General features: G+C 42.7%; 1 protein-coding gene across 2 annotated transcripts; it reads left to right on the top strand.

Moving 5' to 3' along the window:
- The first annotated feature begins 1,633 nt into the window (after positions 1-1,633).
- FBXO9 (F-box protein 9) lies at positions 1,634-23,032 on the top strand. 2 transcript variants are annotated; one of them, XM_060021658.1, is made up of 13 exons: positions 1,634-1,823; positions 4,811-4,897; positions 7,300-7,455; positions 9,614-9,671; positions 11,101-11,200; positions 13,433-13,563; positions 14,582-14,696; positions 17,224-17,342; positions 17,540-17,630; positions 18,246-18,341; positions 18,793-18,886; positions 20,453-20,604; positions 22,452-23,032. In XM_060021658.1, exons 1-13 carry the CDS (start codon positions 1,821-1,823, stop codon positions 22,558-22,560), a joined length of 1,311 nt encoding a protein of 436 aa, XP_059877641.1. In that variant the 5' UTR covers positions 1,634-1,820; the 3' UTR covers positions 22,561-23,032. The 2 variants fall into 2 exon arrangements, with proteins under 2 accessions (XP_059877641.1, XP_059877642.1); XM_060021659.2 differs by lacking the exons at positions 1,634-1,823; positions 4,811-4,897 and having other exon boundaries at positions 7,342-7,454.
- The last annotated feature ends 4,376 nt before the right edge of the window (positions 23,033-27,408 follow it).

Here is a 27,408-nt window from a genome sequence, read left to right as displayed (position 1 = left end):
AAAATAGGTGCTCAATTTATTGATAAAAATACATATTATTTTATTAAACTTTTTTATTTACTAGAATAATAGAAATCATCTGTGCTAACTAAGCATTCAACAAGTTTAATGAAATAGACTCGTTCTGAAAATATTTCAATACCCTATTCCTCATTTGCAAAACTGATCTTTTGTATTCATTAGTCACATATAACATTTTCTTCTATTATAAATCCATACATCTAATCTTTCTCCCGATTTAAATTTCAAAATACAATTTAAAAGAGGTCATTGGGAGGAAAATCATCCTTAACAGACCTAAGCCCTAGTCTCTTTTAAAAACTGAAAACTAGTAAATTTTTAGTCCCCGTTAAACAAGAATGTACTTTTTATAGGTAGCTGACTTAGGATGCAAATGAAAAACCCATCGGAAGGGTGGATTCTAATATTACAAGACAGCAGTTGGGGCTTCCTTATTGTAGCTCACCATTCTGCACCCCTCCCATTTTTTTTCGCCTCTATTTTCTGAAGAAGAATGTACTGCATTACTAAGATCTAAATAAACACAATAAAAGAAAATAATGGATAAGAGATTTAAACTATTGTGAACTCGTGAGAACCACGAGTAGGATCTTGGAAACCTGATGACTATTAGTACCCCACACCTAGTAGAAACTTTAGAAACTACATAAATGTTTGCTGAATGAAGGTAAGAAGCCCCAAGACTAGGTTTACACAGAGTAGAGAGCATGCAAAATTCAGTATTTAAAACAATGTAAAGTGTGGGAAAATAATACACTGCCTGACAAACAAGAGTGCCTTCTGCGGAAATGAAATCAGGTGTTTGGGCTGTAAGAAGTGGGGTCCGGACGGCAAGTGAGGGCTGGTGCTCTACGCGGAACGGCGGACCACAAATCCCAGGGCGCTGCGGAATCCGTCTCCGCAGGACTCGGGGTTCGGAGCCGTAGAGCCGCAACGTCCTCCCGCGTTGCATGATGGGATCTGTAGTGAGACGGGCGTTGGGGGGGGGGGCTGTTTTCTCTCCTGCCGCTACTCTCCTGAGCGCCTCTTTTCTCAACCTCCAGGACCGTGTCTTTAAAAAGTTTAGTCGTTATAACAGCCTGTGACGATAGTGGAATTTAACTGTCTCCCTGCAATCCCGGAGTGGGACTCTAACCACAGTCGCCGAGGATGGTGTAGTGACCGTCCCGGGCACCCAATTCGATGCCTTCGGGCCGCTTGCCTTAGGGTCTCAACTCTAAATTTGAGTTAAGTCCTGTTCAAGTTTGCGTAAGTTCACTGAGCCGAATACTAGGCTGAGTTTGGCCTTCGGCACCCCGGGCTGACCTCACCCGGGCTGTCCCTCGCGCACACAGAAAGCGCACGTCCCTAGCCCTCCACAGGGAAGTGCGCGGGCAGCGGAGCAGAGCAGCCCACGCGGGCGGCGGCGGGTCAGCACTGCGCATGCTCGCTGCGCCGGCGCAGGTTTCCGCGGCAGGGGTGCATCTACGCTGCGGCGTCCGGGGTCTCCAGCAGGGTCGAGGCTCCGGTGCGCGCACAGTCCTCGGCTTCGGCGGGCCCCAGGCGTCCCTGCGCTCCGCGAGTCCCCGGCCGCCGCCCCAGCGCGCCGCGATCTGGCCCTCTGCCCTGCGAAAATGGCTGCCGTACGCCGGGCCCGCAGTTACTGCCGATGCCTGGTGCGCTTCTCCGACCGAGAACTCTGCTAAGTCCCGTTGCAGCAGACGGCAGGAGTAGACACCGGACTCCCGGGGCACCTCCTCGCGGGGGCGGTGCCGAGGGGCGCCGAGAGCCCCTCGGCCGCGGCCGGCTGGCCCGCCAGCATGGTAAAGCGCCGAGGAGCTCGGGCGGGCGGCGGGCGGGACGGCCCGGGCCTGCGGGGAGCCCCGGGGGACGTGGAGAGGGTGAACCTGCGAGGGTTGGGGGCTGCACGGCTACCACCATACTGGGGCCCTGGCCTGAGGGTGGCGGACAGTGTTAGTCCTGCCCGCTCCCCGGGGTTCCTTCCTGCCGAGCCCCCTAGCTGGGTCTCCAGGTGAGCAGAGCGGGTTTGCTGGACGGCCGAGAATAACGCCTCTCGGCCTGCTGAGGGCATTGAACCGATCTCGTCCCTTTAATAAAAGCGAGCGTAGATTGAGGTGAGCCGTCGCAACATCTGAAAACGGGAGGGAGCCTTGGCAAGTGGAGACACTTGTTGATCGCCGCCCCCCGCCCCTCCAAAACAAAAAGCCTGCCCGTGGAGCCGCCGTTCTGACCCCTTAAGGAGTCCTGGGTTTAGGAGACGCTCGCCCCAGGACGCGGCAGTTCCTGGGGCAGGGTTTTGGCTGGCGGTCCTGGTGGCTTGGGGTTGGAGGGATTTTGTCTCATTTCACAGCAGTGAGGGCCCAAGCAGCGTCAGTGCGGTCCAAATGGAGGAACTGAGCAAAGCTCCAGAAATTGACAAAGCAGATTCCATGGGGCTATTGCGTGTTGGCCTATGTAGTCTCTGCCCCATGCTGCTTTGCTTTGGCTTCAAATAAATTGTCGTTCCGAGAAACTAATCTCTGGCTAAAGTTGAGTGATTCAAGAGTGAAATGATCCCAAACTCATTAGCTTATAGTAGACACCCAAGTGTTTATTTAATACACGAATGGTTGAATGAACTTATTTTATGAAGTCAATTTGGTGAATAGAAAAACACTAATTGACTATGCTTTTAAACTTTCAGAAATAGTTCTCTGACCAGGATTAAGCACTTAACTTTCTGTATTTCATTAGTCCCATGTGTAAAACAGTAAAAGGATGAACACATGAGCTACTCTAGTGAAAGGTGATGTTAGGTCCAACTCAGTTATGAAAAACAAAGGGAAAATTTCTGGATGACAGCCAAAGACCTACTTATTTCAAGTGGTATTTGAGTTGAAGAGCATATGGTAAAACCCCAAATTTGATGGTTCTTGTTATTGTCACCATACTGTCAAAATCGAAGTCTTAGTGGATGAGAGCTCTATTAACACAGCCCAGGGGAGAAGATGCTGTCTGTATTATAGGCTTCCTGTCTCCTTACCTCATCCTTGAGATACGCATTATATATCCTCATGGCATTTTATTTGTTAATTCATTTTTTGGAGCACTTATTATCAGCCTGGCATAGTGCCAGACCTCAGATCTTGATGCCAATGCACTGATTTCTAGCGAAAGAGACGAAATCTCAATACAAGTCTTAAGTGCTGTGATACCAGCACAAGTGTAATGGGAAAACCAAAGAGGCAAGTGAAAGGATCAGAATTTGTTTCCTCCTGGGATAATCCCTGAGCTGAATCATGAAGGATGAGTAGCAAGTAGCCAAGTGGAAGAAGATGCAGGCATTCCAGATGCAGAGAGCAAAGCAGCGTGTGCCAAAGCGCGGGGCTGGAGAGAGCAGGGGGAGCTCTTGAAGTCACTTTGGTGGGGCTGTTGGGCTAGAGGTAGAGGCTGAATTACTGCGATACCCCAGGGACCAAGGTCCCCTTCCATTAGCTGTCCTTAGAGTTTATAGTAATAAAGCAGACCCTTATTTGAGAAGAGAGAGAAATACACTTGTTAGATCTATAAACTCAAACCCTTTTATTGTGTAATTTCCCATTACTGATGATCTGAGTAGGAAAAGCTCTCAGCTTAAAGAGACTTAAAAAAATATATTTGACAGTGCATTGATGCTCAGATTTTCCAGTTTTCTGGAAGTTCATCCGAGGCTCAGCCTTTCTCTTTTATTTCTCCACTGATTTAGCCTTTCCAGGGTGCCAAGCACTTTACCACGTACTAACTAGTTCACATCTCACAGGCACCTCTGTTGTAAGTCTGGTTGCTAGAGATAAGATAGGGAGCCAGGCTTGTTTGTGTTGTGCTATGAAGTAGTGCAAGTATATCTGGTTGCTGTGCTCAAAGCTAGGTGTTAATACAGACATTTTAGTCCTGGGAACAAATTACAACCCCAATTGGCAATTGTAAAACTTACCGTGTTTGGAATGAGTGAAGTTAAATAGATTTTATTATTTTTATTTCTAACTAACCTTCAAAGTCACTTCCCTGATTGCCACATTTCTTTATAGGACTGAACACTTGAAGTGTTGAGCAAGTCTTATTTGCTAACAAGTGTGTTAGGTTATAGACCACACCTAGGCAACATTTCATTTTCACTGGAACATAGGATCCAGTTTTATTTAGCAAACATTTATGGAGAATAAAAGGATAAAATGGACAGAAACTGACCTGAGGCTTCTGTTAAGTCCCAAGCCGTGCACAGTAGTTCCAGCCCAGCTTTATTCCACTTTAAGTCAATCCAATATATGAAAATCTGGATTTATAAAAAAAAAAAAAATGGAAGGAGCTTCTTTACAAAAACCTTCACTCTTACATGTCTTTGATTTGAGTGAGCTTTTCTAGTACATTTAAAATATTATTAGACTAAAGTCATTCACACATTAATAACATTCCAGTTTGTGTAAAGAAGGGACAACCATATATGGGCTCTATATGGTCTTAAGAGATCCATGAAACAAAAACTATTTGAACTCTATACCACCAACTGTTATTTTCTGAAGCAAAGTTGTTCTTTTTAACCACCTACCAAAACATTTTAAGCTGGAGCCCAGTGAAGTTGTTTATTCTACAGTATTAAAAAATTAAAGTGTCAGACTTTTCTGACTGGAATCATTTAACTTACCTGTGAAGAAGAGATTTAGAAGAGAGGCAGCTGTGTGTTTCACTGGGCAGGTAGCTGAATAGGAGATGTAGGTTACCAGGGAAACTGTGTTTGCTTATTCCTGAGCGTCGTTTGCTTTCCCCCACTCAGGCAGAAGCTGAGGAAGATTGTCATTCCGACGCTGTCAGGGCAGGAGATGAGGATGAAAACGAACGCCCTGCTGAGACAGATTTGCAGGCATGTTTCTTCCTTTGTGCATTTCATTCTTATTCTGTTGCTTTCCATACATAAGCAGGAGTTGGTCATAATTATGAAGATTCATAGGTTCTTATTTGCATTGAATGTAGCTGTATCTTCATACCGGTTTTTAGAATAGTTAAGTTATGACTATGTTATAGATTTGTTTTTCTGTAAAAAGGAATATCAGTAATTGCTGCTGTGTAATTCAATATGTGGGTTTAAAGTGTTCAAACCAAGGCATAAGCATGACTAAAACCCATCACCTCAAAGAAAAAGATTGACAGATTTGACCTCCTAAAAGTTTAAAACCCATATATAGCAAAAGACCTCCTAAATCAAAAGAAATAATTAACTGGAAAAACTATTTACCATCTAGGGGAAGAGGATTAATATCTCTGATACAGATGTAACATCCTTATAAAAGTAGTAACAACATAGGATAGAAAGATAGGAATGGATAACTAATGGAAAAAATTAATATAAATATTTATGAAACATTAGAAGAGATAATCAGCCTCACTAATAATTTTTTAAAAATACAAATTAAGGGCTTCCCTGGTGGCGCAGTGGTTGAGCGTCCGCCTGACGATGCAGGGGACGCGGGTTCGTGCCCCGGTCCAGGAAGATCCCACATGCCGCGGAGCGGCTGCGCCCGTGAGCCGTGGCCGCTGAGCCTGCGCGTCCAGAGCCTGTGCTCCGCAGTGGGAGAGGCCACAACAGTGAGAGGCCCGCGTACCACAAAAAAAAACAAAAACAGAAACAACAAATTAAATCAGCAAAGAATTTTTTTTTAAAAAAAGATCAGATTAGTGAATAATGCCTATTGCTGTCCAGGCTCTGAGAACACTCACGCAGTATACATGAAAGCATAAGTTGCTACAGCTTTTTTGCAGGGAAGATTAGCAATATGGATCAAAATGAAAAACATACATTCCCTTTGAACCAGCAATCCTACTTCTGGGAAATTAATCCTAAGGAAATAATAGGGGAAGTGAGTAAATATACACATACAAAAATGTTATTGTAGCATTGTTTATATGGAAGAATGGAGTACAACCTAAATATCCATCACTTGTGTTAAGTAATGATGCATCCATACAGTGAAATATTCTGCAGCCGTTTAAAAGGATAGGGTAGAGCTTTGTGCATCGAAATAGAAAACTATTCACTGTAGTTAGTTAAGTGCTTCTTACTGAATTTGTAATCTTTAGAATACTTGTGCGTTTGGAGTGCACCATCTAGTAGGCGTTAAGAGTGCTGCTAGGACTTCCCTGGCGGTCCAGTGGTTAAGACTCCGCGCTTCCAATGCAGGGGGCTCGGGTTCGATCCCTGGTCAGGGAACTAAGATCCCACATGCTTAAGTCAGAGGTATATGTGTTACATTCGTAATAGGAAGGTGGGAGTCAAAGCAGTGTGCAGAATGTAGAGAAAAATTATTAAAAGCTTTCATGTTTTAAATCTGTACTCTTTTTTTAAAAAGCCAGCACTAATATATACAATCCAATTACCAATGTCCTTTGGGGGGAAGGGCATCCCAGGTTGGGTTCCCAGAAAGCAGACTCCGAGGTGGGTGAAAGAGGTTTATTAAGCAGTGCTCTTGGAGTCAGCACCTGTGCCAGGGAGGCAGGGAGGGAAGCCTGAGGGGGTTGGGGGAGCTGGACTGCCCTGCAGTCTCAGTGGACCAGCTCAGTTAATCCTGCGGAAGTTCCGAGGACTTCCTCAGAGCCGGGGAAGAATGACCTTTCAGAGCGGGGTCTTTGATCACTCTCGTTGATCAGTCGTTGGGTGGGGAGCACTTGGGAAGGGGTGTGGTCTCCCTGAGGCCCTACTTCAGGGCGAGGGCTGAGGGCTGTTCTTCTGTGGCACTCCCAGCAGTTCCTAATGGGGGGGTCTGGGCAGCACAGCAGAGCCCGCCACAGAGGGGGTTTCACTTTTTCTATGTTTAGATTCTTTTTAATGATATGTGTTAGAAAAAATAATTACTTTTAAAAAAGAGAAAGGTTATTAAAAGAAAGACTTGGGGCTCGCATACAGGATTTTGAGGTGATGCATTCCAAGGGAAGAAATGTTTGAAAGCATCTAAGTTCAGTCCCTAAGTGATGGCTTACATTTTCGATTCCAGTTAAAATTTGATTTTCTCATACCATTAGATTTCTCCTGTATAGAGAATCTTATTTTAGGCAAAATTTCACAATTTCTTCAAAGTCTTAAGCAAAAAATTATCTTGGAGGATAACAGGTATTTAATGGTAGTATTCAGTAATTTAATAATTTAAAGACAGTGTTTTCTTATCTTAGCATATGTGTATGTGTGGACATCGGTGTTGGACCTATTGACAGATTGTTCCAGAGTTGAGCTCCTCTTCCTTGGGGGGTCCTGAAACATTCTTCTTCCCTCAGGCACAACTCCAGAGGTTCCGAGCTCAGTGGATGTTTGAACTTGCCCCAGGTGGAGGCTCGAGCAGTTTAGAATCTCGACCTTGGAGAGCAACGAGAGGCTCTTCACTGAGAGCAGCAGACACCAGAGGAAAGCAGGAGCTGGCAAAAGAAGAAAAGTTAAGTGTTAGGGGCGTTGTACTTGGAAAGATGGTGACAAGTGTGCCAGGGTGTCCATCCCTCACCACTTTTTGTAGGCCTTTGGATGACACATTACTCCTTCTTTCCTGCAGGTATACAGTCTTGCCGGAACTCTTTGGTAATATACACCCCTGAGATTCACCTGGTCTAAAAGACAGATGCCTCTGAATCTGTTTAACAGAAGCCCGAAAGGGGAAAAAATTGGTTTAAATGTTAACACCTTCCCAAAGGTCATAATGCAATATTTTGTTATATTTTGAGTTGAACAGATTTATAGTGATGCAGTAATTACTTCCTTATCCTGGAAAATTTTGAATGCTTTCTAATGGTTCACCTCTTTCCTAGTGCTTGTTCACACAAAGTACACTCAACCCACCATTTCAGTTTTCACAACATTTGTCCCTCTGTGTCCGGGGATGCTCACCTTCCTTGTATGAAACGGTGTAGCATTTGCGTGTAACCACGCACATCCTCCAGTATACTTTAAATCATCTCTAGATTACTTGTAATACCTAGTACAATGTAAATGCTCTGTAAATAGTTGTAAGTGCAGTGTAAATGCTGAGTAAATAGTTACCATTGCGCAGCAAATTCAAGTCTTGCTTTTCAGAACTTTGTGGAACTCTTTTCAGATATTTTTGATCTGCAGTTGGTTGAATCCGAGGATGCAGAGAGAGGGATGTGGAGGGCTGACTGTATCCTGTTACTCCACAGGGGTTGTCATCTTCATACCATCAGACCCAAGTTTTTCTTTACAAAAATTTGCCGTTTAATAATCGACATTACCATGATAACTAAAAACTTTCATATTTGTTTTGTTTCATTTTAATTTTGAAATAATCACAGATTCATAGCACACGGGAGTCCTGTGCACCCTTCCCATCCTCCCTTTACGGTGACACCTTCCGTAGCTAGACTTCTAGGAAGTAGACCTTGGTACAGTCCACAGAGCTTATTCAGGTTTCCAAGCACTTCACTGTCTGTATGTGTATAAATAGTTCTCTGCAATTAGCCGTGTAGCTTCATGTAACCATCACCACAATCAAGATACAGAACTGTTTTGTCACCACAGGGCTCCCTCTTGCTACCTTGATGGTTATACGCTCTCTTGCCCACCTCCTCCCCAGCCATTCCTAACCACTGGCAGCCCCTATGCTGGCCTCCATTTCTATAATTTTGATATTCAAAAAGTTGTTTAATTCCTTTGAGGTCTGTCCCAGTTGTTGTATGTGTCAGTAGTTTGTTGCTTTTTACCGCTTAGTCGTGTTGCATGGTGTTCACGTACCCCACTTTGTTTGACCACTCACCTGCCGAGGGACATTTGGGTTTTTTCCAGTTTGGGGCTATTATTACTAGAACTGCTATGAATATTCATATGCAGGTTTTTGCATGAACATGAGTTTTCGTCCCTCTGGCCTAAGAGTGCAATTGCTAAGTTGTATGGTAAGTGCATCTTTGATTAAAAGAAACTGCAAACTGTTTTCCAGAGCGTCTGCACCATTTTCCCTCCAGCAGTGTATGATTGATCCAGTGTCTTCACATCCCCGTCACCATTTAGAGTTGTCATTACTTTTTTTTTTTTTTGCGGTCCGCGGGCCTCTCACTGCTGTGGCCTCTCCCGTTGCGGAGCACAGGCTCCGGACGCGCAGGCTCAGCGGCCATGGCTCACGGGCCCAGCCGCTCCGCGGCATGTGGGATCCTCCCGGACCAGGGCACGAACCCGTGTCCCCTGCATCGGCAGGCGGACTCTCAACCACTGCGCCACCAGGGAAGCCCTTTTCATCCTCTTAACAGGAAATTTCACAGAGCAGAAGTTTTAATTTTGATGAGGTTTAATTTATCAGTTTTTCCTTTTATAGATTGTGCTTTTGGTGTCAAGTATAAGAACTCCTTGCCCAAGTCTCCCAGATTTTCTTTCTTTTTTTTCTAAAAGTTTTTAAAGTTTCACTTTTAAGTCCTTGATCCATTTTCGAGTCACTTTTTATGTAAGCTATGAAGTTGAGTTTGACATTCATTGTTTTGCCTGTGGATGTCTAACTGCTGTAGCACCATTTGTTGAAAAGGCTATCCTTCTACCACCCACGCTCACTTTTAGTACAGATTTTCAGAAATTGTTTTTCACTGTTTATTTTTATAGGCTCGAGAACTCTTCCTAAAAGCAGTAGAAGAAGAACAAAATGGAGCTCTCTATGAAGGTAAAAACTCAGGTCCCAGGATCATCTTGTCTTGACAGTTTTGAATAAGAACTCTTTGCTATTCACCAATTTTTTAAAAAATAAGAATATATTTATACAGAACATCAGTCTCTATATTTGATATTGATTTTTAAAAAATAAAAATTGTATTTTTATATAACCTGTCTCTCTCCAAAAAATATTGCTGAGAAACATCTCATATTGGTAGGATTAGTCAAATAACCTTTTTCTACATTTGGGGTTTAGTATTTATTCTTCATTATTAAAGTCTTAAAAATACTGTTGCTTATTGAAAAATAGCAGGATATGCCGTTGAAAAAATAGGATATGCGCCTTTTGTAGGTGAACGTTATTTCAGAGGAGGAGACTATGAAGGGTAGATGGAGGAACATGTACATGCTTTCTAAATTCTAATGTACATTTTAGAGAAGGAATACTCTTCAGCCTTATTGTCTCTTTTATTAGGCCAGTAGAAATGTGTAAGTAAACCAAGTGGTGGGGCTGTTTACCAGATTAGGTTTGTAATTAGGCTTTCATTTCCTGATAGAAAAGCTGTTAATTGGGGCATGGAAAAAAATGCTAGCACTTGAGTGGTTCGAAAATGCCCCCCAAATAACATTTTCAAAATTACTGCATTTATTTGCAAGTTTCTTCTAGGGGTATTTTCACTCTGAGATATGAAAAGGGCCCAAATGGTGGTATCCTGCCACAGTCTTGATTAGCCTGTGAGGTTCCTGTGTCCACGTAGTTTACAGTCACTCACCCAGAGCAGCAGAACACGGCAGAGTGGACTGAACTGAGTGGGCTTCATCTGTGGGGAAAGAACTAGTCAGCTTCTGCAGCCCCAAGTTCTGTGGTATGTCTCTGTGGGAGAGACTGCTCAGTGTTCTAGTTCTAAACCTCCTGGCCAGCAGATGGATTTAAAACAGGTTTTATAGGTTACTTAGCTAAATAAGAGGCAGCTGGACTAAAGGAAGTTGGATTTGAAGAATAAATTCCAGTAAATTCCAGAAAACCCTTCTCCTTATTCTACTCAGGAGGAAATGTTTTATTTTCTGCATCCTAGGAAGAAGTTTGCTTAAAGGTGTTTTTGTTGGGGCTGCAGCAGTGGCATTTTCAAAGCACAGAGAAAGACAGCCACATATAAGATCATTTCTGACAATATGTGAGAGGCAGAGGGAAAAGATGGGCTAAAAGATAAGAGTAAAATGCAACATCTTAAGTTTCTGTAACGTGAGAGCTTTAGAAAAAGATTATTTCTGACTAGTAGGGTTTGGAAATAAGTTTGCTGACTGCGACTGTTGCATGTAGAAAAAGGGAATTTGGCTGTTTGTAAAGAAAGTTACCAAATTAAACCACAGTTAGGGTAATCAAAGGAAATGACAAAAATGTGTGGTCATAGCTAATTTAGCTTTATTTTTTCTTTTAGCCATCAAGTTTTATCGTAGGGCTATGCAACTTGTACCTGATATAGAGTTCAAGATTACTTATACCCGGTCTCCAGATGGTGATGGCGTTGGAAACAGCTAGTGCGTACATAATTTGATAGACAGTAATATATAGAGTTTGTTAAAGTTAAGCGTCTTTGCCCTGTTGACTCTTAACATGATAATGATAAGAAGACGGTGCTAATTCTGTTGTTATATAGTCTTTAATGTAAAGACTTGTTTATAAAGTTGTAGAAATTTTTTAATTAGGGAAATTTTAAGAGTAAAATATAGAAATGCATATTTTAAACAGGTGTAACAAAAATTAGGTGATGAAAGAGTTTTTTTTTTAAATAAAAGCAGTGATTACTGAAAGGAGTAAATTAAAGGACACATTTCAACTTTCTGAAACGTATAAAGTCAAAACTATTAAAACGTGATCAGGGCAAGCCTGAAAAATGTTAATGGTTGAAATTGGGTACATAGTGTTTTATTACACTAGTCTTTCTCCTTTTCTATCCGTTTGAAATAATACATTTTTTAAAAGGCTTTTTATTAGGAAAATGCTGGACTCTAACCAGACTTTGTTGTAGATAGAATACTGTTAAGACTGTAACATTTGTTTAAAAACACGGGCAAGACATAAGCGCTCCTAAAAAAACCCAAAGAAACTGTGTTTCATTGTACAGATGCCATTGGCATCACAGTCATGGAGTAGCATTGACTGTTTATATGGACAGAGACCAAGAGAATATATTTTTAAGCGAATACTTTTGAAGCTGTGTGTAAAACAATTATAAAATTGTATTGGCTTAACCCCTCTCTCTCCCAAAGCTTATAGTAGAAGGGAAGGGAGTCTGTCCCCACAAAAGGATGTCAGGTTTAAAATGAGCAGTACATAGAAAAATAGAATTTTGGTGATGAGATATTATATTAGTTCTGCCATGAAACAATTAAGAGGTTACCTTTATCGGTAACTTAGCGCTGATCGCCAGTGCTGTTTAACTGCTTATGGTATTAACACTTAAGCTTTGGCTAAGCCGTATTAAAAAAATCCTGATGAAGTCAGCATTTATTGTCTGTTTGGGGCTAATAATATTGTTCACTAAATTAGATTTAATAACGTGAGGTAGTTCATACTCAAAAGGACTCATTGGGGCTTTTTCTAAACCTTCTTTGAATTTGGGTAGAGTCCTTTAGACCCAGCTCTGAGCCAGTTTGATAGACGCCAAGGGCTGTTGAGAAAGGTTGTATTAAAACATTAAAGGAACATTTCTTTCTCTCCCGTCCTGTTACACAAACCCAGATGCTATGAAAGTTCTTTAAGGGTACAGTTTATTTTCTTAACAGACTTAACAGGCCCTAAAAGCCTCTGCTATTTTTTTTGCCTTCTGTAAAAAGCTGGTAGCATAGCCCTGCAGTCCATCTAGCCTCAGCCGCATGTGCCCTTTGTTGTCTTATAATAAGCCCTTCCTGGTTTTCTAACTGCATCCTCATCCAACCTTTTTGTAAGTCTGACCATTTTTAAGGTTACTGTTAGCAAAAATGGAAAGCTGTATATTTTTCTAGAACTCTAGCTATGTATTTGTTCATACTGATAAATTATTTGTGGACCCAGCTTTTTAAAATTACATATTTTCCTCTCTAAAGGTAGGGTAATAAGGCACATACGTTAGAAAACCCTTGGTAAGTAAGCACCTCAGATAACATTTGTATGTTTTATTTTTATCCAGTTACAATGGATTGTGGTCACTTAAAAGGATATATTTACATAAGATTTTAAAAAATCATTTGAAAGTATCTTTTTACTAATTCATGAAATCTCTATTTGCCATAAAACTAATTAATTAAATCTCAACACCTGTATCCAAAAATTTAAATTCTTTCTCTGTGGGAATTAAAATTGCTGAAGCTTTTTTCTTCAAAAAGTTGGTATGGTACTCCTTTGCAAGGCAGGGTAACCATTTATCATATTAAAAAAAAAAGTAGTGAGGGGCTTCCCTGGTGGCGCAGTGGTTGAGAGTCCGCCTGCCGATGCAGGGGACGAGGGTTCGTGCCCCGGTCCGGGAAGATCCCACATGCCGCGGAGCGGCTGGGCCCGTGAGCCATGGCCACTGAGCCTGCGCGTCCGGAGCCTGTGCTCCGCAACGGGAGAGGCCACAACAGTGAGAGGCCCGCGTACAGCAAAAAAAAAAAAAAAAAAAAAGTAGTAAGAAGTTTGCTTTTGGATGACTTTTTCTAAAGCAGATTTTGAAAGTACTGTGGAAAATCATTTTCTAAGCTGTGTTGTGTAGACTGTGGCACTGCGTTCACTCACCTCCCTTATTTTCTCAGCATCGAAGATACCGATGATGACAGCAAGATGGCAGACCTCCTGTCCTACTTCCAGCAGCAGCTCACGTTTCAGGAGTCTGTGCTCAAACTGTGTCAGCCCGAACTTGAGAGCAGTCAGACTCACATATCAGGTGTGACTTCGTGGTCGTTATAACTCAGTGAGAAATACTTTTCCTTAGATTTACGTTTTCCAAACTTACAAGGTCAGATAGCTTGTCAGACAGTTGCTCTAGTTCAAAGTATGGTGGGAGATCTAATTGTAATTAATTTGTGCATACTGATAAGCTTTTCAAGATCCGAAGTAGAGTGGAGTTTGTAGCACAGTTGTTAAAGGGTGCCATTCTTGGGCTTCCCTGGTGGCGCAGTGGTTGAGAGTCCGCCTGCCGATGCAGGGGACGCGGGTTCGTGCCCCGGTCCGGGAAGATCCCACGTGCCGCGGAGCGGCTGGGCCCGTGAGCCATGGCCGCTGAGCCTGCGCATCCGGAGCCTGTGCTCCGCAACGGGAGAGGCCATAGCAGTGAGAGGCCCGCGTACTGCAAAAAAAAAAAAAAAAAAAAAGGGTGCCGTTCTTTTTTCAGTGATGCTCTGCGAGGGTAAATGTGTGAGTTGGGGCGGCCCTCAGGAAACCGGAGGAACAATGGCACCATCAGGCACTTCAGCCAGGTTGGACGGTAGTCCTGAGATGGGCTGAATGTTTAAAAATTGATGGGGTTTTTTCTTTTCATATGTTAAATGTTGTTTACTTAGCTATGGGACTTTCCAGAGGAGGACAACTGAAAATTTCCAAGGAGATGGAAGTCATTTTTTAATGTTAACAAATGCATACGCACGCATACATACTAGACTATTTTTCTAACATATCCATTTTTATGTATCTTGATGATGAAATGATCTTCCAAGGGAAAGGGGTACTTTATAAAAATACTTTTGGATCTGTTCAATACTGAAAAAACAAAGATATTTTGTGTCTTGATGTTAGGAACCATTATTACTTCTGGGTAGTTAAATATACTTGTGCTGTAGCTCTGAGCAGTACTGAAGGTGCGGTTTATAAAATTTAAGGAATACATAAAGATATCTGCAGGGAGAACGTGACAGCAGAGTGATGTATAGGAAGGAGAGTCACTGAGAGGATAGTTTCCTTTGCAGCGCTGCCGATGGAGGTCCTGATGTACATCTTCCGATGGGTGGTGTCGAGCGACCTGGACCTCAGATCGTTAGAGCAGTTGTCACAGGTGTGCAGAGGATTCTATATCTGTGCCAGGTACTTACTGTTTTTTTTTTTTAAGCAACTCTGTCAGTGGTGAAAAACATATCAACAAAGTGAAAAGACAACCAATGGACTGGGAAAAAATATTTGCAAACCATATATCTGATAAGAGGCTGATATCCAAAATGTATAAAGAACTCATACAACTCAATTGCAAAAAACCCCAAATCTAATTAAAAAATGGGCAAAGGACCTGAATAGATGTTTTCCCAAAGAAGATGTACAAATGGCTAACAGGTACATGAAAAGTTGCTCAACATCATTAGTCATTAGGGAAATGCAAATCAAAACCACAGTGAGATATTAGCTCATGCCTGTTTGAATGGCCATCATCAAAAAGACGAGATAAATGTGGATGTAGAGGAAAGGAAACCCTTTCACACTGTTGGTGGGATTATGAATTGGTATAGCTACTACGGAAAACAGTATGGAGGTTCTTCAAAAAATTAAAAATAGATCTACCATATGATCCAGCAGTTCCACTTCTGAATATATATCCAAAGGAAACAAAAACACTAACTCTGAAACATATCTGCACCCCATGTTCATAGAAGCATTATTTACAATAGCCAAGACATGGAAGCAACCTAAGTGTCCGTGGATGGATGAATGGGTAAAGAACATGTGGTAAATATAAACAATGGAATATTATTGAGCCATGAAAAATGCAGAAATCCTACCATTTGTGACAACATGGATGGACTCTAAAGGCATTATGTTAGGTGAAATAAGTCAGAGAAAGACAAATGCTGCATGATCTTACTTACATGTGGCATCTGCATAGAAAAGGAGAATAGACTTGTGGTTACCAGAGGTGGGGGAGGGAAGAAGGTGGTCAAAAGGTACAAATAAGTACTAGGGATGTAATGTGCAACATGGTGACTATGGTTACCATCGCCATATGATAGAGAGTTGTTAAGAGAGTAGACCCTAGGAGTTCTCATCACAGGAGACCTTTTCTTCTTATTGTATCTGTATGAGATGATGGATGTTCACTAAACCTATTGTGGCTTATATCACAATAGATGTAAATCAGACCATTGTGCTGTACACCTTAAATTTTTACAGTGATGTGTGTCAAATATTTTTCAGTAAAATTGGGAAAAGAGCTATACTTTTAAAATCTGGTTATGTGAAGAATAATCATAGTTTAGAGTAACTTTATTTAAGACAGGTAATCCTTTATGAATGTCTTATATAAAAATAAATACTTTATCCTTAGCATCTAGAACTTTTTTTATAACTTTATGTAGTTCTTAAAATTCAGATGCCTTGTTTTTAAATAACCTAATTTCATTTGGAGTCTTGTGTTTTGGGTAAAACATTTGAATTACTTCAAAGCCTTTGGGTTTTTTTTTGGTGATTCTGTGTGCATTTCTGTTTAACAAGTACCTATCAAGCACCTAGTGGATTGACCCAGCCTTTTGAAATTGGGGTCTCTAGCACTGTTATTCCATTAATTTTCCTTTTAATTACACATGAGAAAACAAAAAGGGAATTAAGAAAATAAATTTTCAGGGGTAGGATAATATTTGGTTATAAAAGTATTTGTTAAAAGAAAAAAATTTAAATACGTTGCAATGTAAATTTGGGCGGTTTATCTCTTTTTGCAGTCTGGCTTCAATATAAGTAATTCCTACGTCTTTAAAACGGAATGTTTTCAGTTAAAGATAGCGTTAAAGATGGCGTTAAAATTATTTTGAGTTGTATTAGAACCATGTCAGTTGCGTCGCTTTTTGCAGTAATCCCATGACAAAGTCTTGTTAGGGTTAGGGTTGGTGCTGTCTTCGTAACTGACCTCCAGTCTGACTGTTTCGCTGTTTCTCCGAGTACCATTCTGGCTCAGCCACCATTAGGCCTGGTCTGGATTATGGCATTGGCATCTTGTGTGGTCTCTGGGCTTCCGCTCTTACATACCGGGAGCACATTCTCCGTAGACCACCAGTCACCTTTTAAAAGCATCAGTCATGCTCAGAACCCTCCAGTGGCCTCCACTTCACTCAAAGGGCCACTCCCGCCTGTAGACCACTACGTCACCTGCCCCTGCCCGCCTCTTCACGCACGTAGTCTGCACTTCACCCAGTCACTCTGCTGCAGCCGCATGATCCTTCTCGCTCCTTGTTGAACGTGCTGGCCACACTCCAGCCCTTGGGCCTTGCATGCTGTGGCTTCTGCCAGGATACCCTTCCTCGTCACCGTAGACACCTGCCCAGAAACAAATAGTCTCTGTTTCCCCACCACCATCGTCCTGGTCCTTTTACTCTGCTTTGTTTCTTTTTGTACTGAGCACACTACCTAAAACTTTTCTCTCGTTTTCTTCTCTTTTGTTTGCTTTCCCTGTAAAAGAGCAGGGCCTTTGCCCTGTCCGTCAGTCTGTCCCCAGTGCCCAGGACAGTGCCTGGCCGGCACTCAACCAATATTGCTGAATAGAAGATGGCTGGTGGCAGGAATGTTTCTCATGTCTGAGTGCAGATAGGGACTCGCCTGTTATATGTACTGATGTTGTGCTTTTATTACCTAGAGATCCTGAAATATGGCGTTTGGCATGCTTGAAAGTTTGGGGCAGAAGCTGTATTAAACTTGTTGCATATACATCCTGGAGAGAGATGTTTTTAGAAAGGCCACGTGTTCGGTTTGATGGTAAGTTGAACTGTTTAGAGCAATGGTGACCTGTTGTGCTGATTTTGAGAAATACACAGTCTTAATTTTCTATAACAGAGCAGAGTACTATAAGTATATTTAAAGGAAGCCACAATAAAAACAAAACTGGGAACATGTTACATGGTTGTAAAAGTTTTTTATTATGTTCTTTTTAAAAAACCTGTTTCTTTTTACAGGAGTGTATATCAGTAAAACCACGTATATTCGTCAAGGGGAACAGTCTCTTGATGGTTTCTATAGAGCCTGGCACCAAGTGGAATATTACAGGTACAACTGTAGTAAACTGAGTGAGTGAAAAATTCTCTCTCTCCAAGTATTGGTTCGTTAGTTATTGGACATCTGTTCTTTGTGGCTTTTGCATTTATCCACAAAATGGCCCTCAGTATTTTCATCCGGTGTTATAACAGGAACTGCACTCAAAGAACCAGTAGGTTAAGATAAATCAGTTAATTCCTCCTGGGCTCTAAACCTAAGAATCACTGTGAAGTCACTTTAGAGCTCCTCCGTGTCTTCTGCCTTGTCAGGTAGCTTGTGCTGTTACTCAGGCTTATTGTTCACCAGATACTAGTGTCACTGAGAAACGAGTAAGCTATGGTAACTGCCCTGTAATAGCATTGGGCCTCGCTTTCGTTTGACATTAGTTAGTGCTTTGGGGAAAAACACACAAATGCTTTGGTTCTCTTCTGCTGGCCTCACAGGTCATGTTTGTGTCAATGATGTTTTGCCACTTCTTTGGCCCACGGTATTTCCATTCTGGATGGATGACATTTCCATTCCGGATGCGCAGGCTCAGCGGCCATGAGTAAATAGGTTTCGGTACCAGTAAATAAGGATGTGTTTTCTATTTGCATGTGGTGTTTTGGTGTTTTCCTTGTTCCACAGGTACATAAGGTTCTTCCCAGATGGCCACGTGATGATGCTGACCACCCCTGAGGAGCCCCAGTCCATTGTTCCGCGTTTAAGAACCAGGAATACCAGGTAGTGTCTTTCTGTAGTTTTCTATCCAGTCCAAATTTTAGGTGGTAACTTGCAGATTATGTAACTTAATACTGGATTAAAGAAGCAGTCATCTGGGGCACTTGTGAAAAGTACCAATCCTGGGAATTCCCTGGCAGTCCATTGGTTAGGACTTAGCAGTTTCACTGCTGAGGGCCCAGGTTCAATCCCTGGTTGGGGAACTAGGACCCCACAAGCTGTATGCAGCATGGCCAAAAGAAAAAAAAAACTCAACTGATCCCTGGGCCTCTCCTCAGAGATGTCCCTCCGTAGGTCTGGGGCCTCGGAGACTAGGCTTACTCACATCCTAGCTGATTGCCCTCAGGCAAGTTGAATACACACTTCTAACTAACCCATTACCTTCTCGATTACTTAAATAAATACACATTACGGATTAATAGATTTAAAGTGTTGGGTTTTTTTTAATTTTTAGAACTGATGCAATTCTACTGGGTCATTATCGCTTGTCACAAGATATAGACAATCAGACGAAAGTATTTGCTGTGATAACTAAGAAGAAAGAAGAAGTGAGTATGCAAGGTGGAATTGGCAGTTTTCCTTTTAATTTTCTTACCCTGCTCATTCAAGCATTCTTGATTAGAAAGGTTAAAAAATACCGTTTTGTAATTTATACAATATGGGTGTTGACTTACAGCATATCTCTGAGGAGAGCTGGAGGGTTTCTAAAACACAGTTATTTTTTATTGGATCAACTTATTTGTTCTTCTCCAAGTTTCCTCTTCTGGTCCGGGTTTCTTACGCATGAAAACGTAAAGCCAAAGTAACTATTAGTTATTCCTGTGAAATAACTAGTACAGTTATATATGACTATGTTTTTGCTTTTCTCCTTTTGAATCCTAGGAGATTTTCTTCCTAAATGGACTCATAGAGATAATTCTTTCACAAGGATATTTTTAGAATTTCAGTTTGTACTGGAAATAAGCTGAAGTGAGATAATTTCCTTCTTCCTTTTCTTACAAAAGGAAAAAAAATGCCAAGTAAATACGATGGCTGAATTATTACATTCCAGAGTATTTTAAATTCTCTTAACAGATTAAGGGGCTAATTTTTTCCACAGCTTTTCCGCATGTGCCTTTTTTCAGTCCTGGCTGAAAACGCTAATGTGTACTCAAGAAGTCAGTTGTGAGGTAGTTAGAATAAATACTTGCCTGGTGCTTTTATAGTTAATATAGCTCTTGAATGAAGTTTCTCTTGTGTTAAACTCCCCCTCCCTCCCACCCCCAGCACCATGTATGGGAATAGTTAGGGCGGGTTTCATCTGTGAGTCCTGTGGCCCTCCGCTGTGGCTTCTCTGGCTCCCTCTGGCTCCCGGAATCGGGGGGTGGGGGGGCAACAGCCTGAGGGGCAGAGTTGCTTGCTGTCACTGTGACCTTGGCCGTGAGTTTACTGAGGTCAGAGCTGGGGAGTCGTGAGGCCCTAGCTGTTTAGATTTTATCTAATAAGAGAGTTTAGGGACTCCCATGCTGATGACCAGTTTTCTCTGCAGAATATGACTCAGTGAAGCCGTGCATAGTGGCGACATTCTGGTGTTTTTAGCAGTACTTACAGAAGTGTGATTCCAGTGAACCTTGTCACATCTATTTCTCCGTTGACTATTTTACTGTTATTGCAAAGGATCAGTTATACTCAGTGTTTTTTCTGCAGCCTTCACCAGTTTATCACTTGCCCTCTTTAAAAATTCCCAAGTGTTTCCGAGTAGAAGGAAATACTAGGCTTAGAGATGGGAGACAGGAACTTTAGTTCGCATCTCTGACACTGGCCCTGGGCTGCCCGCCCTGGGTCCTCATCCTGTCGGCCATCACACGGCAGCGATGCGGTCGCACGTCACACCTGGGGACGTTGTGATGACTGACTGAGATGGTGATGATGGAGGCAAGAGCCTTCTGCGTTTAGAGTCCTTCGTGTATTTCCAGGCACTCGTACACATTCTCAGTCGATAACCAAAATAGCTGTTTACTATGTGCAGATAGTGTGTAACTTAACATGCTTCTGGGGTGTAGCACCATCCATCTCTCTGTCTCTGTCGTGAAGTGAGGCCTCACTGTTGCTCATGCACCTCTCTTCTTTTACAGAAACCACTTGACTATAAATACAGATACTTTCGCCGTGTCCCTGTACAAGAAGCCGATCAGAATTTTCACGTGGGGCTTCAGCTGTGTTCCAGTGGCCACCAGAGATTCAACAAACTCATCTGGATACATCATTCGTGTCATATTACTTACAAGTAGGCGAATGCAGTAAAAATCCCAAGGTTACAGACTAGACATGTCCTTCCTGTTCAGTTGAGGGACTCAGATAGGGTTTGATTCCTCAGAGTGAACGTTCGATTACAAAGCAAAACCACAGCATAATAATCCTGCAGACGAAGGAAACGGCCAACTGGAAAAAACCTAAAAGTGGACCGGGAAGTGGAGCGTTCCGAGCTCCTGCCCACTGCCCATGGTGGTGCGAGTGGGCACCGACCCCGTGGGGTTGAGAGCAGCTTCCGTGCGTGGGTGGTGCCTGGTCACTAAGCTGTCCGTGCGTGACTTCATTCGTTGGCTTACTCAAGGCAGTTGTAAAGCACCGAGGCCTTTTTTCTTCTCCCATGTTTCAGTCTGATCATTTTTCACCTTATTTCCATTTGGTTTATCCCCAGCGATTATACCCAGATTTAAAATAAGTTGTAGTTAGGAAAGTAAGTCTGCTGAAAAGATTTCGTGTGTTCCAAAGCCAAATCTATTAGTGGTTCCTGTTTAAAGTTCTTTGTCCTATGAGTTAGGATTTGCTTGTATGAAATAATTAATGAACAGATGAGAATGTGTGAGAAAGGAACAGTGCAGAAATGAGTAAAGTAAAAAAAAGGAATTAGGAAAGTGAAATGTCAGTTCACGTGGATACAGATCTTAGCTGTTGTTAGGTTTGAAAGAACACCGGTGTGTGCCCGAGGGTCTCCATCCAGTTGAAATCAGAATTCTGAGAGGCAGGTTGTGAGGTCAGCTTCCATTAGCCTCCTTCACAACCTTGACTGCGTTGTTGAAAACTCCCTCTGTCACGTTTCCATCTTACAAATAACTTCCCACTCATCTGGGAGGTCCTGACAGCTGAGAAAGAGCATTTTTCTCTCTTCTCATCCTTACCTCCTGGTCCTGCTATCTTCTTTTTGCTTCTCTGAGTAATTTGTGAAGTGGAATCTTTTTTTTTTTTCTTTTCAAAGAAAGAAACCAAACCCAGAAGTAGAACAAAGCAAATGAAAAGCATCACATCTTAAGAGCAAAAAGTGACGTCATTTGTAACTGCTAATGATCACGTTGACGTCCTTATAATAATATCTATAAAGTCACTTGAATTTTATGTTTTTGTTTATTTCTCCTTTTTTGTTTTTAGGAGAAAATTAAAAGCTGTGGTAATGTAACTCGTCACCTGCTTCCCCAGTAATTCAGCACAATTACTGTAATTGTGCTGTTGATCATGCAAATATGAACTCATTAAATTCTCTTCTAGGATTATAATTCTTTCTAAAATACATTTTAACAAGAGCTTTACAAAGTCTATAGCCTTTGACTTAGAAATTCTACTCTTAGGGATCTGTTTTGTTCATATTCAAAAATATCACAACATCATTTTTAATTGCCAAATATTGAAACAGCCTACATCTCCAGCAAAAGGAGAATTTAGTAAATGTGGTATAAGCAGACAGTGGAATATTATGCAGCCACAAAAATGGCTTCTGAAGAGTATTTAAGGACGTGAGGAAATGCTTATGTCATAATGTTTTAAAAAGGCAGGATGACAAGTAGAGTATGATCTCAGCAGTAAAGTTTGATAGCAAGGTTGAAGTGCCTGGAAGAAATGCTTCATGAGGCCGTATCTGGGTGATGGGGTGATGAGTGATTTTTCTTTACATTTTTCTAAATTTTTCAAATTTTCTATAATACACTATATTATTTAGAATTGACTGAGATGAATTAAATTTAAAAAAGGCTAAAGCCTAAAATAAACTCCTCCCCCCCACCACCACCCCAAAAAAGGCAAGGATTTCAAATGAGTTGATATCTCCTGGTAATGAGTGATTCTGTGCTTTCTTTCCAGATCAACTGGAGAGACTGCGGTCACAGCTTTCGAGATCGACAAGATGTACACGCCCCTGCTGTTTGCCAGGGTGAGAAGCTACACTGCCTTCTCCGAGAGGCCCCTGTAGCCCTCACGTCCACCCCTGCCGCGATGCATGGATAAAAGTATATAGAGAAACAGAGCACCTAAGTTATAAATGTACATATATTATATATATATGGAATTGGAACTTATTTTACATTGTTGGAGTTCTTTCAAGAAGAGTATAAATTGATTATTTTTTTTATGTAAAGAGAGAGTTGATTCTTGGGGAGTTTGTTTTGAAATTATTATAAGTTACAGTACATTTATGTTGTGAAAAACCACATGGGATTTAAATCGTGCCCTTTTCAAGCAGATTTCTGAGCAGATTCTGTCGCATAGGTCGTCTTCTGACTGATCAGCCCAGTATTTAAATGCGTCAGGGGAGCACCCCACGGGATCAGCATTTATTTCACGCGTGACGTAGTGTCTCTCACTAAAGGCTCGAAATGTGAACACCTGTTCTGGATTTGTTTGAAACTTTGACCAATAAAGATCATAAATAAATGTTTCTTTCAAGAAAATGTATTTGGACAGCCTTTTTAAAATGTCAGAATGATAAAACAATCCTAAGGTAGCCAGTGAAGGCTTACGAATGAATGAGCGCCTCTTTCGTCTTGGTCTTCATACACAGCCACAGACTATAGTATCTGTACACTGACCCTACCCAGGCCCCCTACAGATACGTGACATTAGGTGAGAAAGGGTGACTCCCTCGGGGCCAGAACTCGTCAACAAGCTCAGCCAATCTTCTTTGTTCCTAAAAGAGCAGGAGTGGATCATATAAACCCAGGCCTAACTCTCTCCAGAACCAAAGTTGGGAGAGGGCCAGCCACCAAGGGAACTGTACGTTACTGCCCCGGCGGCAACGCTATGGGTAATTTCAGAGTTTGCGTTTGGCACATCTCTACCAGATTCAGGTTTGGTTTTGGTGATTCAAATACAGCTAGAGTCGAGTACCTGTGTACTTTCAGAAGAAAACACCTGCAGCCAGGATTGCTTTCAAGTTCATAGTGACAGTAAAAGATGCTTCGGGGACTCAGCTGGTGGCGCAGTGGTTAAGAATCCACCTGCCAATGCGGGGGACACAGGTTCGATCCCTGGTCCGGGAAGATCCCACATGCCCCGGAGCAGCTAAGCCCGTGCGCCACAGCTACTGAAGTCGGCGTGCCTAGAGCCCGTTAGCCACAACTACTGCAGCCCGTGCGCCTAGAGCCCGTGCTCCGCAACGAGAAGGCACCGTGGTGAGAAGCACACACACTGCAACGAAGAGTAGCCCCCACTCACCGCAACTAGAGAAAGCCCGCGTGCAGCAACGAAGACCCGACGCAGCCGAGAAAAAAAAGATGCTTCGTAAGTTCCCACAGTTCAATGTGGGGCAGGCCTTTTAAAAAGCTAATATATGTTATGTTAAAGATGAAAACCGGACTTCCCTGGCGGTCCAGTGGTTAAGACTTCACGCTTCCAATGCAGGGGGTGCAGGTTCAAACCCTGGTCAGGGAACTAAGATCCTACGTGATGCGTGGTGCAGCCAAAAAAGATGAAAACCCCCCATCCGGTGTGTGTTTAGGAAGAAAAAGTTCCATTTAGTTTGGCTTTTTGCAGCAATCTGAGAAATGAGAAATGTGGGCATGTCACAGGAAAGTGTAAGCCGGTGGATGCCGTGTGCCACGCTCAACCTCGCTGGGATGGGTGAGCCAAGACCGGAGCTAATTAACTCCCACTTAATCTTAGGCTCAGCACCTCTGTGACACATTCCTTGATTCCACCAGCAAGTGTCCCTTTTCTGCGTTTTCAAAACACCCCACGTTCCCGCCATCCCAGCAGGTATCACACTTCTAATTTTTGTGCATGTCAGTGTCCCTCGATAAAACTGGGTTCTTTTAGGACAGGGCCTCTTTCTCTTCAATTCCTGATCCCAAAGCACCTCTGTGCTGTGAACATTAACCCCTAGGAAGCAGCAGACATTCCACGGGTCTTTCAACACTACCTTTATTTATTTATTTTTATTTTTTAAATTACAGTATCGTTGATTTACAATGTTGTTAGTTTCCGCCGTACAGCAAAGTGAATCGGCCATATGTATATACATATATGCATTCTCTTCTAGACTCCATTCCCATATAGGTCATCACAGAGCACCGCATAGTGCTCCTGTGCTATGCAGTAGGTTCTCATTAGTTATCTTTTATATATAGTAGTCAACACTACGTTTCTTCTCTCAAATGAATGAACTATGCTTTTGCCACTAGGTGACGCTCTTGTCCCACTCTTTTAAAGTTTGCCTCTTTTTCTCATCAGTGTGAGGGAGGGAGCTGGTTTTCACACTCGCAGGAAAATGGGGCGTTCCACGGCCCTCTGATTGGCCTTCAAAGCTGCACGTGATAGGAACTAATACAAGGTGTGTATCCAAAATGAGATGCCACCCTGACCACAGAGCCCTGACTCCCGCCTGCTGAACTCCTCAATTACCAGCCAAGGAAGCCCGGTCTTCTTGGCCAGTGTTTATCTGGCCGGCTTGTCTCGGCTGCAGGAGGAAACTGAATATCCTGTTTGGAATGAACAGAAAAGGGCTCCTGGGATGAGTCAACTGGGGTCGGGTTAGGAGGTAGACAAGATGGAAAGGGGAACAAGAGAGACCGACCTTTCCCCTTTTGACACACACGCGGCCTGATTTATTATAACTATTGCATACTTTGGGAGGCCCCGAGCCCTACTTCCCAGTCTTCTGCCCAGTACAGATATTTGCTGCATCACCCCTAAATCCACTCGAATCTTCCATATCTGCACCTTCTGCCTGTGACTCCAATAGACATTTAGTGGTGGAATTGAGATTCATAAAAGCTTGCAAGACTGATCCAAGATTTGACTGACAGCAGATGCTGAGTGTGTGTGCACGCAGCAGATTGAGGGGGAAGAGTGGAAATTTCATCAGCACAGGCTTCTTTCTGACAACATGGATTTCTGTGCAGACTAACTTTTCCTTGAACACTGGAAATACACTCAACCCAATATATTGTGCGCAGGCCAAAGGGGCAGTAAGTTGAAACCTGCTATGGAAGCAAAGTGACTGTATAGTCAGGTTATTGTCAAAATCAGGACACTTTTTAGGGGAAAGAGGAGTATGTTTTGTAATTACACTGAGACAACCAGCATAACACGAGACTGTCCTGGGCAAGTGGAGATGGATGGTCACTACATACCAGGCATTGCCAAGGCCCTATAACCAGCTTTTCATCAGATTTCACTTGAATGAGGTTATTTGTTCGATCTATTTTTCTTCCTCTTGACAGGAAAGAAGAAAATGCCTTTGGTTTCCTAGTGTGTGAAGTGACTGCTTTGGGCCCTGCTAATTTCCCTCGGAACGTCACCAAGTCTGCACTTGGCTGATGGAGACTTTGGTGCGAGGCATCACCGACAGCATGAAAAAGTGCTGATTTCTACTCTTCGTTAGTTTCTACTTTTCTCATGTATGTTCTTGATTCATTCTCACATCTGTGGCTGGGATTCTGTTCAGAATCCCAGGTACCTGAGGACGGTTGCCAAGAGACGTCTTCTTTTTGCCTTATGACTTTCATTCCCTCCAAGTGTGGGGCTAGAAGCCAAGTTTCCTGCCTCGTGCCCTCTTTGTTCTCATCTGTGGACACCTACTCTGCGTGATCATCTAGAGGAGTGGGTTTATTTGGAGCACTGTGACATGGTGTGGTTCAAAGACCATCAACTGGATCAAAGGACCTGCGCTCAGAGCGCCTAGCACAGAGCCTGATGAATCGTAGGTGCTCGGTAAATGTGAGCCAACACCCAGTCAGACCGTCCTCATCAGTGCAGGGCCGGGGAGCAGTGGAGGGGCGGCCTCTGTGGCCTTCTCGACCAGCAACGTATCAGAGGAGGAGTTCCTTGCCTGAGGCTCCCAAGTCAAGCCTCCAGTAATAGGCGCTTGTACCGTTCGGAGCAAGTGGTAGCTACAAACATTGGGGCTTCTCTAGATTGAGGGTCTTTAGGCTAAGCATCCTTCAGACCTAAGCGTGATTCCTTTGAGTCCCTGGAATCTGAATAGGAAGGAAAGATTCTTGTTCCTCCAGATGTGAAGGAGTAAGGTTTTCCCCTAACTCAGAACTTGAAGGGAGAAGTAAGGAAATTGCGTAAAAGGGTAGAAACACGCTGGACTTTGGAGCTGGATAGCTGTGGGTTTGAACATCCACCCTTACCAGCACTTATTATCGTAGTCAAATTCACTTAAACACCTGGAGCCTTATTTGTAAACTAGGCATAATGGTAACTAGCTGCAGGTTTGCCATGACAGCAAAATACTACATATCTTAAGCCTTGGCACAAAATAGGCTTTTATAAATGGAAACTATTATCGCCTAGGATTATCTAACAGAACAGTAACACTCAGGTAGGTGGGGGAAATAGCTCTATGACTGGGAGCCCCCAGAAAGAAGATCCTAACATCATAAATCTTGAAAGAGAAAAAAGCCCTAAGACTATACCTGTGACCTATCTCAACTGGGCAGTTTATATCAGAAATCCTCTTGTCCTGGGGCAAGTCAGATTATGTCAAATCTATGACTGGACTTGATCGATTGGTAGGGATTGCCTGAAGTGCAGTTGAGAAAGATTCTGATGCTGAGTCTGAACTCAGGGAGGCATGCCAGAATTGATTGATTAATGATGCCTGCCCTGGGTGCAGGACTGGGGCGGCACATAATTACCCTCTGTTCCTCACTGACCAATGCATAAGACTGCTCTTAACACAGGCAAGGGTCTGGACATCTAGAGCAGCGGTCAGGCTTTGGGTAGCTCAGGGGAAATAAATGGAAGGCAGTGATGCTCTAAAGGCTGATATAAAAGGAAAGGTGTGGAAGATCATGGGAAATCCTTGGTAGTATGT

The sequence above is a fragment of the Delphinus delphis genome, chromosome 10 (assembly GCF_949987515.2).
Source record: "Delphinus delphis chromosome 10, mDelDel1.2, whole genome shotgun sequence".
NCBI classification, from domain to species: Eukaryota; Metazoa; Chordata; class Mammalia; order Artiodactyla; family Delphinidae; genus Delphinus; species Delphinus delphis.
This window is presented reverse-complemented; position numbering and strand designations above follow the sequence as displayed.